This window comes from Capricornis sumatraensis, chromosome 23 (assembly GCF_032405125.1).
Source record: "Capricornis sumatraensis isolate serow.1 chromosome 23, serow.2, whole genome shotgun sequence".
Lineage (NCBI taxonomy): Eukaryota > Metazoa > Chordata > Mammalia > Artiodactyla > Bovidae > Capricornis > Capricornis sumatraensis.
The window spans coordinates 6,278,395-6,295,523 of NC_091091.1; the positions used below are offsets into that span (position 1 = coordinate 6,278,395).

Below are 17,129 nucleotides of genomic sequence, written 5' to 3' on the forward strand. Positions count from 1 at the left end.
CATAAGTCCTGTAAATACAAAAGCCTGTCTGTCTCTCTCATTATTGGTCTATGATCATGAGAGATGGATGTGAGTAGTTATGGATAAGTATCTATGAACACATACTGGTGGGGTTTAAACTAAAAAATTGCTGACAATTTAGCCACATGCCAAGGCAAGTAAATTCTTAGAGGTCCTCTAAACCACATAGAAAATTACCCATGTAGCTATGATTCTTGCAATTACCCATAGATACTCAGAAATTTCAATCTTGTTCAACATTAATTTGAGTGTGTAACTCTGATTTAGCACATTGGTTAGTGTAGCTGGTGTATTAATATAGATCACATGAGGATTCATTTATTAGAAAAATCCAGAGGATTGTGTCTTTATTTTAAAGAATTGACATAACAGACTGTATTAGATATAATTAAAGGAAGTAACATAGAATAGGACAGAGGCTGAGAAGTAAGGTTGATGTTTTTCTGGAATTTTCTTGCTTTTTTTCGATGATCAAGGCTATGGTTTTTCCAGTATTCATGTATGGATGTGAGAGTTGGACTGTGAAGAAGGCTGAGCACCGAAGAATTGATGCTTTTGAACTGTGGTGTTGGAGAAGACTCTTGAGAGTCCCTTGGACTGCAAGGAGGTCCATCCAGTCCATTCTAAAGGAGATCAGTCCTAGGAAGGACTGATGCTAAAGCTGAAACTCCGAAACTTTGGCCAAAACTTATTTATAGCAAAATATATTTCACTGCACGAGATTAAAATATCTATACTCTAAGGATGATACATAAACATATAGCTATTGAATTAAAGAATACAATTAAATAGATTCCACTAAGTGAATATCTTATGAGGGCTTCCCTCATAGCTCAGTTGGTAAAAAAAAAAAAAAAAAAAAAAAAAAAACGCCTGCAATGCAGGAGACCCGGTTTCTGTTCCTGGGTCGGGAAGATCCACTGGAGAAGAGATATGCTACCCACTCCAATATTCTTGGGCTTTCCTTGTGGCTCAGCTGATAAAGAATCTACTCACAATGTGGGAGACTTGGGTTTGATATCTGGGTTGGGAAGATCCCCTGGAGAAGGGAAAGGCTACCCATTCCAGTATTCTGGCCTGGAGAATTCCACAGGCTGTATAGCCCACGGGGTAGCAAAGAGTCAGACACGACTGAGCGACTTTCACTTTCAAGTGACTATCTAAGGTTTTTTTTTTTTTTTTCCCTTGATGGTGACCTAAAACAATAAGATAATTCATCTTATACTCTTGAACCCACAATTTGGATACATTTCCTAAACAGGTGAAAAGCATAGCATTAAAAATTTTAAAGTTAAGGTTTCTTTTGTGAAAAGATAACTCTTTCTTCAATATTGATGGTCCAAAAATATCTCTTACAGTTATAAATATATATATGTAAAGATAAAGTATAATTTATATACTATGTTAGCATAAATCAAAATAGAAAACAATGATAAAGTATATTTATTTCAATTCAAGTATGTTTTAATAGATTCATTTACTTTAAAAATAATAATAAATATGATTAACTAATGTATTCAGCTGAAAGAATTATCAATTTATTGAAAATGTGTAAGAGTAAAGAAAGATCACTCTATTTCTAGTGCAATTTAAAATAAAGGAACAAACATTTGGTAAATTTTTGTTATATAAATGGTAATTTGAATATTTGTATCTCATTATCTCATAGTTATAAAAATATGTAACTCCTAAGCTCAATGGACTATTTTTAAAAATGTAATTAGTGAATTTTGTACCACATAATATTGTGATATGTATTAAAGTTTAATATGATCAGGTATTAAATAATATTTAATAATTGTAATGATAAATATTAAAAATCAGAGACATTATTTTGCCAAGAAGTTCCAAATAGTCAGAGCTATGGTTTTTTCAGTAGTCACGTTTGGATGTGATAGTTGGACCATAAAAAAAACAAGTACCGAAGAAGTGATGCTTTTGAACTGTGGTGTTGGTGAAGACTCTTGAGAGTCCCTTGGACTGCAAGGAGATCAAACCAGTCAATCCTAGAGGAAATCAGTCCTGAATACTCATTGAAAGGACAATGCTGAAGTTTCAGTCCTTTGACCACCTGTTGTGAAGAACTGACTTATTGGAAAAGATCCTGATGGTGAGAAAGATTGAAGGCAGAAGGAGAAGGGGACAACAGAGGATGAGATAGTTGGATGGCATCACCGACTCAATGGACTTGAGTTTGAGCAAGCTCCAGGAGTTGTTGATGGACAGGGAAGCCTGGAAGTGCTGCACCCCATGGGGTCGTAAATTATTGGATACGACTGAGTGACTGAATTGAACTGAACCAGGTGATAAAGTTTTAGTGATAAAGTTTATGATGATCTCTTTTTAGTTGTTCTGTAATTCTGAATTGCACATTATTAAGATTAATGCCATGTGCTGTGCTTAGTCAGTCACATCTGATTCTTTGTGACCCCATCAACTGTAATCCACCAGGCTCCTCTGTCTATGGGGATTCTCCAGGCAAGAATACTGGAGTAAGTTGCCATGCCATCCTCCAGGGGATCTTCCCAGCCCAGGGATCAAACCCAGATCTGAGCCATCAGGGAAGCCCAAGACTACTAGAATGGGTAGTGTATCCCTTCTTCAGGGGATCTTCCCAACCCAGCAATCGAAACGAGGACTCCTGTATTGCAGGTAGGTTTATTTAACAGCTGAGCTACCAGGAAATCCCCAATTAAAGCCATAATAGTTTCAATTTTTATTAATTTCTAAAAACCATGCATTTGACCTAATTCATGTTGTAAATACTCCTGGAGCAATGCTAGACAAGTAAGTTGAAGCTTTTCCCCAAGCCAATTACATTGACCTATCACAAAATTTAATTATTTAACTATAAAAGCAAGGCTTCTTTTTTATTTTAACATTTCATCTCAGTTTTATTCTTAAATATAGAAGAGAGCTATTCATTGCTTAAAAAGTTTGTGTGGAAATAGTTCTAGCTCATAATTATAGTTTGTTGCAACCAAACTACTTGTGAAGATTTATTCTATAAGTAGTTTAAAAATATGACACCAAGACCATATAATCATGTTATATATTCACAAAAGGAAATACTGGCCTGTATCAGCAAGGCCTTTCTTTCTGTTATGAGTTCAGGGAAAAGCTTCACTGAATAGAAAAAATTCTCTAACACCTTTTAATAATTACTGGAATTGAAAACTTAGCCTTAAAAGGGTGACTGTAGATTGAATATCTTTTGTCTTATCTCCCTTGTCTAATTTTTAAAAAATTAATTAGTTAATTTTAATAGGAGAGTAATCACTTTGCAAGTTTGTGGTGGGTTTTGCCATACATTGACATGAATCAGCCATGGGTGTACATGTGTCCTCCATCCTGAAATCCCATCCCACCTCCCTCCCCATCCCATCCATCAGGATCATTCCAGTGCACTTGCCCTGAGCACCCTGTCTTATGCATCGAACCTGGATTGGTGATCTGTTTTACATACGGTACTATACAGATTTCAATGATATTCTCTTAATTCATCCCACCCTTGTCTTCTCCCACAAAGTCCAAAAGTCTGTTCTTTATCTCTGTGTCTCTTTAGTGTCTCACATATAGGGTCATCATTATCATCTTTCTAAATTCCATATATATGCATTAATATACTGTATTGGTATTTTTTCTGACTTACTTCACTCTGTATATTTGGCTCCAGTTTCATCCACCTCATTAGAACTGATTCAAATGCATTCTTTGTAATAGCTGAGTAATATTCCATTGTGTATATATACCACAGCTTTCTTATCTATTATTCTGCTGATAGACATCTAGGTTGCTTCCATGTCCTAGCTATTATAAACAGTGCTGTGATGAATATTGGGGTACATGTGTCTCTCTCAATTCTGGTTTCCTCAGTGTGCATGCCCAGAAGAGAGATTGCTGGGTCATAAGGCAGCTCTCTTTCCAGTTTTTAAAGGAGTGTGAGAGGGTTCCCTTTTCTCTGGACCCTCTCCAGCATTTATTGTTAGTAGATTTTTTTTTTTTAATTAAAAAAAATTTTTTTAATTTAATTTTAAAATCTTTAATTCTTACATGTGTTCCCAAACATGAACCCCCCTCCCACCTCCCTCCCCATAACATCTCTGTGGGTCATCCCCATGCACCAGCCCCAAGCATGCTGTATCCTGCATCAGACATAGACTGGCGATTCAATTCTTACATGATAGTATACATGATAGAATGCCATTCTCCCAAATCATCCCACCCTCTCCCTCTCCCTCTGAGTCCAAAAGTCCGTTATACACAGCTGTGTCTTTTTTCCTGTCTTGCATACAGGGTCGTCATTGCTATCTTTCTAAATTCCATATATATGTGTTAGAATACTGTATTGGTGTTTTTCTTTCTGGCTTACTTCACTCTGTATAATTGGCTCCAGTTTCATCCATCTCATCAGAACTGATTCAAATGAATTATTTTTAACGGCTGAGTAATACTCCATTGTGTACATGTACCACAGCTTTCTTATCCATTCATCTGCTGATGGACATCTAGGTTGTTTCCATGTCCTGGCTATTATAAACAGTGCTGCGATGAACATTGGGGTACATGTGTCTCTTTCAATTCTGGTTTCCTCGGTGTGAATGCCCAGCAGTGGGATTGCTGGGTCATAAGGTAGTTCTATTTGCAATTTTTTAAGGAATCTCCACACTGTTCTCCATAGTGGCTGTACTAGTTTGCATTCCCACCAACAGTGATAGCAGTAATTCAGACCAATGTGAGATGGTACCTCATTGTGGTTTTGGTTTGCATTTCTCTCAACATTCAGAAAACAAAGATCATGGCATCCGGTCCCATCCCTTCATGGGAAATAGATGGTGAAACAGTGGAAACAGTGTCAGACTTTATTTTTGGGGGAGCTCCAAAATCACTGCAGATGGTGATTGCAGCCATGAAATTAACAGACACTTACTCCTTGGAAGAAAAGTTATGACCAACCTAGATAGCATATTCAAAAGCAGAGACATTACTTTGCCAACAAAGGTCTGTCTAGTCAAGGCTATGTTTTTTCCTGTGGTCATGTATGGATGTGAGAGTTGGACTGTGAAGAAGGCTGGCTGCCAAAGAATTGATGCTTTTGAATTGTGGTGTTGGACAAGACTCCTGGGAGTCCCTTGGACTGCAAGGAGATCCAACCAGTCCATTCTGAAGGAGATCAACCCTGGGATTTCTTTGGAAGGAATGATGCTAAAGCTGAAACTCCAGTACTTTGGCCACCTCATGCGAAGAGTTGACTCATTGGAAAATACTCTGATGCTGGGAGGGATTAGGGGCAGGAGGAGAAGGGGACGACAGAGGATGAGATGGCTGGATGGCATCACTGACTCTATGGACCTGAGTCTGAGTGAATTCCGGGAGTTGGTGATGGACAGGGAGGCCTGGCATGCTGAGATTCATGGGGTCGCAGAGTCGGACACGATTGAACGACTGAACTGAACTGAACTGATAATGAGTGATAGTTAAGCATCTTTTCATGTGTTTGTTAGCCATCTGTATGTCTTCTTTGGAGAAATATCTGTTTAGTTATTTGGCCCATTTTTTGATTGGTTCATTTATTTTTCTGGAATTGAGCTGCAGGAGCTGCTTGTATGTTTTTGAGATTAGTTGTTTGTCAGTGTTTCATTTGCTATTATTTTCTCCCATTCTGAGGGCTGTCTTTTCACCTTGCTTATAGTTTTCTTTATTGTGCAAAAGCTTTTAAGTTTAATTAGGTCCCATTTGTTTATTTTTGCTATTATTTTCATTACACTTGGAGGTGGATCGTGGAGGATCCTGCAGTGATTTATGTCAGAGAGTGCTTTGCCTATGTTTTCCTCTAGGAGTTTTGTAATTTCTGGTCTTACATTTAGATCTTTAACCCATTTTGAGTTTATTTTTGTGTATGGTGTTAGAAAGTGTTCTAGTTTCATTCTTTTACAAGTGGTTGACCCGTTTTCCCAGCACCACTTGTTAAAGAGATTGTATTTTCTCCATTGTATATTCTTGCCTCCTTTGTCAAAGATAAGGTGTCCATAGGTGTGTGGCTTTATCTCTGGGCTTTCTATTTTGTTCCATTGATCTATGTTTCTGTGTCTGTGTCAGTACCATACTCTCTTGATGACTGTGGCTTTGTAGTAGAGCCTGAAGTCAGGCAGGTTGATTCCTCCAGTTCCGTTTTTCTTTCTCAAGATTGCTTTAGCTTTTCGAGGTTTTTGTATTTCCATACAAATTGTGAAATTATTTGTTTTAGCTCTGTGAAAAATACCATTGGTAGTTTGATAGGGATTGCATTGTATCTATAGATTGCTTTGGGTAGTATACTCATTTTCACTATATTGATTCTTCCGATCCATGAACATGGTATATTTCTCCATCTATTAGTGTCATCTTTGATTTCTTTCACCAGTGTTTTACAGTTTTCTATATAAGTCTTTTGTTTCTTTATGTAGCTTTATTCCTAAGTATTTTATTCTTTTCATTGCAACAGTGAATGTAATTGTTTCCTTAATTTTTCTTTCCTTTTTCTCATTTTTAGTGTATAGGAATGCAACAGATTTCTCTGTGTTAATTTTATATCCTGCAACTTTACTATATTCCCTGATTAACTCATAATTTTCTGGTGGTGTCTTTAGTGTTTTCTATGTAGAGGACCATGTCATCTGCAAACAGTGAGAGTTTTATTTCTTCTTTCCCAATCTGGAATCTTTTTATTTCTTTTTCTTCTCTAATTGCTGTGCCTAAAACTTCCAAAACTATGTTGAATAGTAGTGGTGAGAGTGGGCACCCTTGTCTCCTTCTTGACTTTAGGGGAAATGCTTTCAATTTTTCACCATTGAGGATAATGTTTGCTGTGGGTTTATTATATATGGCTTTTATTATGTTGAGGTATGTTCCTTCTATGCCTGCTTTATGGAAAGTTTTTATCATAAATGGATGGCAAATTTTGTCAAAGGCTTTCTCTACGTCTATTTAGATAATCATATGCTTTTTACAGAATTCAACAGTATATTGAAAAGATCATACATCATGACCAAGTGGGCTTTATCCCAGGGATGCAAGAATTTTTCAGTATTCACAAAAATCTATGTGATACACCACGTTAACAAATTGAAAAAAGGCTATTATTTAAAAATATATGTATTTTAGAAGGAAAATTAGGAAGAGAGGGAAGGAAACAGAGAGGAAAAGGAAAGGAAAGAGAAAATAGAATGAAGAAGAGAAGAAGGTTGTGAGCAGAGAGGGAAGGAGAAAATGAAAGAAAGAGAAAAAAAAACTTTTGAATATATTCAAAGAACATCTAAATCATTTTAAGTATTTAGATGTATTATGTTTTATGAAATGAAATGTGGTGCCTTGATAACAGGGTGATTGAAGAAACAATGAAAATGTCTTTTATGGGCTTAAAATGTCATCTTAGGGCCACATTTTCTTTATGTGATAGTAATTTGTGACAAATCAGAATTCAAAAGCTACTGATATGGCTAATATATAACATATATGTTCTTCTACATACAACCTTCTCTAGAGCTATCCTCTAGGAAGATTGTAAGATATTCTGGATAGCAAAGTATTTTAGGCATCTTCAGGATAACACTCTGTAACACTAAAAGTTGTTTGGTTTTGATTTGTTTTATCAATTAAACCATAAATTCCAAATGTATCACTAATATCTTGGCATTATTAGACAAATGCTAAATATAACTGGCATATTGTACATTTCTTGATAACTGAGTCATGATAGTCCTAAGAATTGCAATACTATAGACTGAATGGATATTGATGCTAGTAGAAACTGAAAATTTGTTTTTGAAATGGTTTTTGCTGTAATTTTTCTCTAGTAACAAAAGTGCTAAAAATTTAAATTTAGGATTATTAACAAATAGGAGGTATGTAAATCATGGACTAGAAGAAATTCTACAGTACTTGAGCAAAGGTAGAGAAGATAAAACTGTCTGTCACAGAGCCTTGGGACACTCTAAGAAGAGTGGGAACAAGCAGAATCTGAGATGCAGTCACCAGATAGAAAGAAGGAAAAACAGAGTGAACAGAGTTGCATCAAGTGTTCAAGGAGGTAGCGATAAACCAAGATGGCATGAGTGAAAGGATTGGATTTACAGCTAGTAATTAGGGGATTATACAAGTTCTGTAGGCTGACTTATTTGTCCTGTAACCCCAATGTGACTCAGGAATAAATATGAGCAACACATTCTATTCAAAGATAGTCATGAAGAAGCTCAACAACATCGAGAATAATGTTCTCAGAGCCATCATCCCACAAAGCCTCATTAATCAAGTGAGCATATGAGGTAACAGTGGTGTTACACCCTTAAACCACATCAGGATAATGCTGAATAGAAGTTGTTCTTCTCTAAAGAGTTTTGTGATATAATATAGTGTTTGTTAAGGTTTGAAATCAAACTTGACCACATATTAGCTCTGAGTCTGAGGTGTTTATCTTACCTCTAGGACTGATGAGATTTACTGGCTGTAAGCACTTAAAAAAAAGTAGAGTGACCACCCCATTATAATTAAAAGTAAAGCCAGTCTTAGCTCTAATATAACTGATGACATTCAATGTATTTTTGACTGTTATAGTTACAGACTGTTTTTCAAAATTATCAAATGTTAGCTTTTCTTTACAAATAATTTTTTTGTTTGCTATTCCAACTTATCTTAATATATGTCTGGGATATTTCAACATTTTTAAATGTCATATAAGCTTCAAGTTCATTTAAAAAATGTGTGGTAGACTATATATATAAAATTTTAGTATGATTCTCACACATAATAAGCTTCCAACATATTAACTATCATTATTTTACTATTATTACTATCATCATTAGTAGTAATATTATCCTAAAGGATTGTTGTAAAAATTGGCTTATGAAAATAAGCTTGCCTAGTAAACAGCATAGAACAGATGGAAAGTAATGTTTCTTTTACTTTCATACCCACTCCTCCAGTTTACCTTAATCCTTCACACTTTATCTTCTCTGAGCACCACAGAGTTCTAATAGGGAAAATAACTTATAATGATCTCAGATGATAAAATATTAAAGAGAAAAAATGTTCAAAGAAGAACATGAAATTCATATAGTTAAAGAAATATGGAGGGAAGACATCCAAGGAAACCTTTGATTTATTCTTTTACATAAATAATTTTAAATAACATGTAATAAAGACACTTCTCTGATTCAGATTGTTATTCTAAATAAATAAAAGTTCTGCTACATTTTAAACCTGAAAATATGAAAAGTTAAAATATTATTTTTCATTTCTAAATGGCTATTTATTTTACAAATCAATTTTGCATTACCACTACATTTTGCTTTCATTTTGTGAAATAACATATAATTTTATTTTAGGGATTACCTGCAAGCCGTGTGAGATATAGGGTAGATGATGTCCAATTTCCTTATCCTGCAAGTATTTTTGATGTAGAAGAAGATTCTGGAAGAATAATAACTCGAGTTAATCTTAATGAAGAACCTACAACAATTTTTAAGGTCAGTTCAGTGTTTTCTTTATAGTGTCTATTTGATATTTAACTTTTATTTTAGAGTTTGGCTTAACAAATAACCATACACTTTCCCATTTTTCTCCTTTTTAATATTTTAAAGCTACAAAACAGTACATTTTTACTGCATAGACGCTTAGAAACTGCAGTTAAGTAAAAAGGAAAAAAATGCTTGATATGTCTCATCTTGAGGTTAAAAATTACCATTTTATCTCTATCTTTGTGATAAAATTCCCTGCAAATGAAAGCATATAAAACTTTTAAAAATAGCATGACTGTATGATTGTATTATTCATAATACTTTTTAAAATTTAAGTATGGCAAAACCAATACAATATTATAAAGTAATTAACCTCCAATTAAAATAAATAAATTTATATTTAAAAATACTGTTAATGATATTTAAATGGTTGTACAATGTTTTATTATATGAATATAGTATTGCTTTTTTTCTTTCTTTTTTTGTTTGTCCAATAACTTGTTGTTGGATAATTAGTCTGTTTCCAACTTTTGTTACAACAATATTTACTGTTGCAAGACTCCTTGTTCAGATATAATTTGCCACTTGATATTTCTTTTCCTCAAATCAGTACCTAGAGGCAATTGCTGGTTCAAGTTTATGTCTTCTTGATACATTATACTTTTAGAAAATTTGAAATAATATTACCCTTCACTATTATCATAAATAATCTATTATATTAAACATTGACTGTTTCCATTCTCTGTAGTTACTAGAAAAATTTTGTCTCTGAGAATAAAGCCTTTGACCATACATTGGGGTGATACTTTGACCAGTTAACCTTGTGAATATCAATGAGCACTGTCTCACATAATTTTATCTCCATTTGAAATAATTGTTCTGTTTGTAAGTATTAACCTGAAGGCAAATTGTGACTCTCAGGATGACCTTTGATTGTGGTTCCATGATCCAATTTGATTTAGTTTAGATTAGTCACCTGCAGCATCCAAAAGTATATACATTCTTGAAAAATACATAGTTTTGAACTTTAATATTTCTTAAAAGAAACAAGTTCTTCTCGACATAATACAGTAAGTCAAAAAAATGATGATTATAAAAGTTATTGTAATAATAAATAATATTAATCTTAAGACTAAAACTTTTTATTTAGTTCACATCATTTGAACATTCTTTATTCTGAACTATGAACTTGGTTTTATATAATTAATTGTTTTTAAGAGAGTGCATATCAAAGTGTGTTTAACTATGAAGATTTCTAATTTTATCCTCCAAAGTGAAGAATTTCTTCTGTATAATTTTGCAGACAATTGATTCACTGGAAAAATTAATTTCTTTTTATAAGCAAGCTAATTAGCTTTTTGCTATCGATTCAACTGAACTTAATACTTTTAAAATGTGTTCAAACTTATAAAAGTTTCATGTTTTTACAGTAGGCACCAGTGGAATTGTGAAAGAGAGAAGAGATTTTGAGAGATGTAGTAACTTATACCTGTTTTACTGCTAGCTTTTTTTAAAATATAAATCTATTTATTTTAATTGGAGGCTAATTATTTTACAATATTGTAGTATTGTTTGCCATATATTGACATGAATCAGCCATGGGTGTATATGTGTTCCCCTATCCTGAACCCCCCTCCCAACTCCTTTCCCATACCATCCCTCAGGGTTGTCCCAGTGCACCGTCTTTGAGTGCCCTGTTTCATTATATCATAAAGCTATTAAGTGAAATTCTGTGAGTTTTCTCACCAGGCAAATGGAAATAGTAACATCTACCTGGTGGGACTGTTGTGCATATCCTAGCATGTCTCTTCTACTTGGTAGGCAATGAGAAAATGTTTATTGCTCCCCCTTTTGGAACCAGGCAGTTCAATAATTTAAAACATCCATGGAAAAATTATGCTTTCATCTTCTTCTTTTAAATTATCTTTAACTTGAGTTTTTATTACTTTTTTAGTTGGTCATTGTTGCTTTTGATGATGGTGAGCCTGTGATGTCCAGCAGTGCCACTGTGAAGATTCTTGTCTTACATCCAGGAGAAATCCCACGCTTTACACAAGAGGAATACAGGTATTGATTACTCTCAGGTTTTGTAATATACAAATGTTTTTATTCTGTTTTGTTTTCTTTTCTTTAAGCTCTCAAAATTGATGTAATGTGAATTTATCAGGGAAGCAGAACTAATTTTAGTTTCTTTTCTAAATTAACATAATATTTATTTTAAAAGTTAATATACTTAAATGATAATCTAGTATAAATATCAGTTTTAGAAATGTTTGATGAATAATGGATTCTTTAAAATAGTTAAAGTTAGCTTTGAAAACTGCAGTATTATATTTAGGGGTTTAATTTGCAACTGATTAATCATCTCAGTGGTAAAAAGTAGATATTTACTTTCTTGTTGCTGCTAGTTACATTACATCATTTAATTCTGAGTTATATCTGAAACGATATTACCTATACAATCAGTGAGTGAGAGAATGTGTGTCTGTTTACATTTATACATATAATATATATTACAGCTATAGAATCAGTATATATATTCTTAGTGAGGTGAGGCTATCGTAACAAATTTCAAGGATTCTGTGTCTTAAACAACAGACATTATTTTCACAGAGCTGTGGAGGCTGGAAGTTCAAGATTAGGGATTTAGCATGATTGGGTTCTGGTGAAAAGTCTCTTCCTGGCTTGCAGACTGTTGCCTTGTTGCTATAACCTGACATAGAGGAATGTGAAAGAAAGCATGTCTCTGGTATCTTTTCCTACAAAGGCACTAACCCCAAGATAAGTGTCCCCGCTTCATGATCTCATTTAAACCTAGATACCTCCCAAGACCCCATCTCCAAATAACATCCCACTGAAGGATAGGATGTCAAATATGAATTTTAGGGGAACACAGTTCAGTTCACTGTGTGTATTAGAGAGAGAATTTATTGAAAAAATAATGACACTAAAATCACTATATGTTCATGGTTGTTTCATGATTGGATGTAAGTGAAAGGATATTGTGTAAAGCTCACCTGCAAATACAGCATAATTTCTTTCATGATTTTTCAAAATTCAATTAAGTTAAAATATTAATGTACTTTTATTAGTGTGTTAGGACCCGTTGGAGACAGTTTTCTCAAAAACATTGGATGGAGACTCACTATATACTGTATTTCTCTATTTACTCTTTCTGGACAAAGACTTAAAAGTTGTTACACTCCAGAGGCTCACAACTATGGGTTGGAAGCAAAGGACTATATGAAGAGCATAATACACTGTAAAAACACAATAATAGAAGGTCAAAATACTAAGGAAGCATGTTAGAGACACACTGAATGGTGTCTGAATATGATCACCATAGTTTTGAGCTGCTTCTTGAAGAAAGAGTAGACTTTCAGTTCAGCTCAGTAGCTCAGTTGTGTCCAACTCTTTGCAACCCCACTCATGTCCATTGAGTCGGTGATGCCATCCAACCATCTATCTCATCCTCTGCCATCCCTTTCTTCTCCCACCTTCAATCTTTTCCAGCATCAGGGTCTTTTCCAATAAGTCAGTTCTTTGCATCAGATGGACAAAGTATTGGAGTTTCAGCTTCAACATCAGTCCTTCCAATGAACACCCAGGCCTGATCTCTTTTAGGATGGACTGGTTGGATCTCCTTGCAGTCCAAGGGACTCTCAAGAGTCTTCTCCAAAACCACAGGTCAAAAACACCAATTATTCGGTGCTCAGCTTTCTTCACAGTCCAACTCTCACATTCATACATGACCACTGGAAAATCCATAGCCTTGATTAGACGGACCTTAGGGGCTTCCCTGGTGGCTCAGAGGTTAAAGTGTCTGCCTCAATGCAGGAGACCTGGGTTCGATCCCTGGGTCAGGAAGATCCCCTGGAGAAGGAAATGGCAACCCACTCCAATATTCTTGCCTGGAGAATCCCATGGAAAGAGGAGCCTGGTGGGCTATGGTCCACGGGGTCGTCAAGAGTCGGACACGACTGAGCGACTTCACTTTCACTTTTCACTTTGTTGGCAAAATAATGTCTCTGCTTTTCAATATGCTGTCTAGGTTGGTTATAACTTTCCTTCCAAGGAGTGGAGAAGGAAACGGCAACCCACTCCAGTGTTCTTGCCTGGAGAATCCCATGGACAGAGGAGCCTGGTGGTCTATAGTCCACAGTGGCACAAAGAGTTGGACACGACTGAGCGACTTCACTTTCACTTTCCAAGGAGTAAGCATCTTTTAATTTCATGGCTGCAATCACCATCAGCAGTGATATCAGAGCCCAGAAAAATAAAGTCTGACACTGTTTCCAACGTTTCCCCATTTATTTGCCATGAAGTGATGGGACCGGATGCCATGATCTTAGTTTTCTGAAAGTTGAGCTTTTTAAGCCAAGTTATTCACTCTCCTCTTTCACTTTCATCAAGAGGTTCTTTAGTTCTTCTTCACTTTCTGCCATAAGGGTGGTGTCATCTGCATATCTGATGTTATTGATAATTCTCCTGGCAATCTTGATTCCACCTTGTGCTTCCTCCAGCCCAGCTTTTCTCATGAGGTACTCTGCATAGAAGTTAAATAAGCAGGGTGACAATATACAGCCTTGACGTGCCCCTTTTCCTCTTTGGAACCAATCTGTTGTTCCATGTCCAATTGTAAATGTTGCTTCCAGACCTGCATACAGGTTTCTCAAGAGGCAGGTCAGGTGGTCGGATATTCCCATGTCTTTCAGAATTTTCCACAGTTTATTGTGATCCACACAGTCAAAGGCTTTGAATTGTCAATAAAGCAGAAATAGATGTTTTCTGGAACTCTCTAGCTTTTTGGATGATCCAGTGGATGTTGGCAATTTGATTTCTGGTTCCTCTGCCTTTTCTAAAACCAGCATGAACATCTTGAAGTTCACTGTTCATGTATTGCTGAAGCCTGGCTTGGAGAATTTTAAGCATTACTATACTAGCGGGTGAGATGAGTGCAATTGTGCAGTAGTATGAGGATTCTTTGTCACGGCCTTTCTTTGAGATTGGAATGAAAACTGACCTTTTCCAGCCCTGTGGCCACTGCTGAGTATTCCAAATTTGCTGACAAATTGAGTACAGCACTTTCACAGCATCATCTTTCAGGATTTGAAATAGCTTAACTGGAATTCCATCACCTCCACTAGCTTTGTTCATAGTGATGCTTCCTAAGGACCACTTGACTTCATGTTCCAGAATCTCTGGCTCTAGGTGAGTGATCGGACCATGGAAAAAGCAAGAGAGTTCCAGGAAAACATCTATTTCTGTTTTATTGACTATGCCAAAGCCTTTGCCTGTGTGGGTCACAATAAACAGTAGAAAATTCTGAGAGAAATGGGAATACCCGACCACCTGACCTGCCTCTTGAGAAATCTGTATGCAGGTAGGGAAGCAACAGTTAGAACTGGACATGGAACAACAGATTGGTTCCAAAGAGGAAAAGGGGCACGTCAAGGCTGTATATTGGCACCCTGCTTATTTAACTTCTATGCAGAGTATATCATGAGAAATGCTGGACTGGAAGAAACACAAGCTGGAGTCAAGATGGCCAGGAGAAATATCAATAACCTCAGACATGCAGATGACACCATCCTTATGGCAGACAGTGAAAAGGAACTAAAAAACCTCATGATGAAAGTGAAAGAAAAGAGTGAAAAAGTTGGCTTAAAGCTCAACATTCAGAAAACGAAGATCATGGCATCTGGTCCCATCACTTCATGGGAAATAGATGGGGAAACAGTGGAAACAGTGTCAGAATTTATTTTTTGGGCTCCAAAATCACTGCAGATGGTAACTGCAGCCATGAAATTAAAAGATACTTACTCCTCAGAAGAAAAGTTATGACCAACCTAGAGAGCATATTCAAAAGCAGAGACATTACTTTGCCGACTAAGGTCCGTCTAGTCAAGGCTATGGTCATGTATGGATGTGAGAGTTTGGACTGTTTTTCCTGTGGTCATGTATGGATGTGAGAGTTGGACTGTGAAGAAGGCTGAGGGCTGAAGAATTGATGCTTTTGAACTGTGGAGTTGGAGGAGACTCTTGAGAGTCCCTTGGACTGCAAGGACATCCAACCAGTCCATTCTGAAGATCAGCCCTGGGTTTTCTTTGGAAGGAATGATGCTAAACCTGAAACTCCAGTTCTCTGGCCACCTCATGCAAAGAGTTGACTCTTTGGAAAATACTCTGAGGCTGAGAGGGATTGGGGGCAGGAGGAGAAGGGGACAGCAGAGAATGAGATGGCTGGATGGCATCACTGACTCGATGAACCTGAGTCTGAGTGAACTCCGGGAGTTGGTGATGGACAGGGAGGCCTGGCGTGCTGCGATTCATGGGATCGCAAAGAGTCAGACACGACTGAGTGACTGAACTGAACTGAACTGAGGTGAGTGATCACACCATCGTGATTATCTGGGTTGTGAACATTTTTTTGTACAGTTCTTCTGTGTATTCTTGCTACCTCTTCTTAACATCTTCTGCTTCTGTTAGGTACCTACCATTTCTGTCCTTTATTGAGCCCATCTTTGCATGAAATGTTCCCTTTTATCTCTAATTTACTTGAAGAGATCTCTAGTCTTTCCCATTCTATTGTTTTCCTCTATTTCTTTGCATTGATTGCTGAGGCTTTGTTACCTCTTCTTGCTATTCTTTGGAACTCTGCATTCAAATGGGTATATCTTTCCTGTTCTCCTTTCCTTTAGCTTCTCTTCTTTTCACAGCTATTTGTATGGCCTCCTCAGACAACTATTTTGACCTTTGCTTTTCTTTTTCTTGGAAATGATCTTGATTCCTGTTTCCTATACAAGGTCACAAACCTCTGTCCATAGTTCTTCAGGCACTCTGTCTGTCAGACCTAATCCTTTAAATCTGTTTCCTGCTTCCACTTGTATATCAAAATCCCAGGCATAAGGGATTTGATTTAAGTCATATCTGAATGGTCTAGTAGTTTTCTCCACTTTCTTCAATTTCAATCTGAATTTGGCAATAAGGAGTTCATGATCTGAGCCACAGTCAGCTCCAGGTCTTGTTTTTGCTGACTGTATAGAGTTTCTCCATCTTTGACTGCAAAGAATATAATCAATCTGATGTCAGTGTCAACCATCTTGTGATGTCCATGTGTAGAATCTTCTCTTGTGTTGTTGGAAGAGGGTGTTTGCTATGACCAGTGTGTTCTCTTGGCACAACTCTGTTAGCCTTTGACCTGCTTCATTCTGTACTCCAAGGCCAAGTTTGCCTGTTACTCCAGATGTTTCTTGACTTCCTACTTTTGCATTCCAGTCCCATATAATGAAAAGGACATCTTTTTTGAGTGTTAGTTCTAGAATGTCTTGAAGGTCTTCATAAAACTGTTCAACTTCAGCTTCTTCAGCATTACTGGTCAGGGCATAGACTTGGATTACTGTGATACTATATGCTTTGCCTTGGAAATGAACAGAGATCATTCTGTCATTTTGAGATTGCATCCAAGTACTGCATTTCAGACTCTTTTGTTGACTATGATGGCTACTCCATTTCTTCTAAGGGATTCCTGCTTACAGTAGTAGATATAATGGTCATCTGAGTTAAATTCACCCATTCCAGTCCATCTTAGTTTGCTGATTCCTAGAATGTTAA

General features: G+C 36.2%; 1 protein-coding gene across 14 annotated transcripts in view; it reads left to right on the forward strand.

Annotated features, from left to right (window-relative positions):
• Window positions 1–17,129, forward strand: part of PCDH15 (protocadherin related 15) — an 874,382-nt gene that overhangs the window by 660,236 nt on the left and 197,017 nt on the right. For all 14 annotated transcript variants that reach the window (XM_068961317.1, XM_068961319.1, XM_068961315.1 and 11 more), the window contains 2 exons: window positions 9,384–9,524; window positions 11,470–11,582. In XM_068961317.1, coding sequence (XP_068817418.1) covers window positions 9,384–9,524; window positions 11,470–11,582 — 254 coding nt within the window. The remainder of the gene's footprint in view (window positions 1–9,383; window positions 9,525–11,469; window positions 11,583–17,129) is intronic.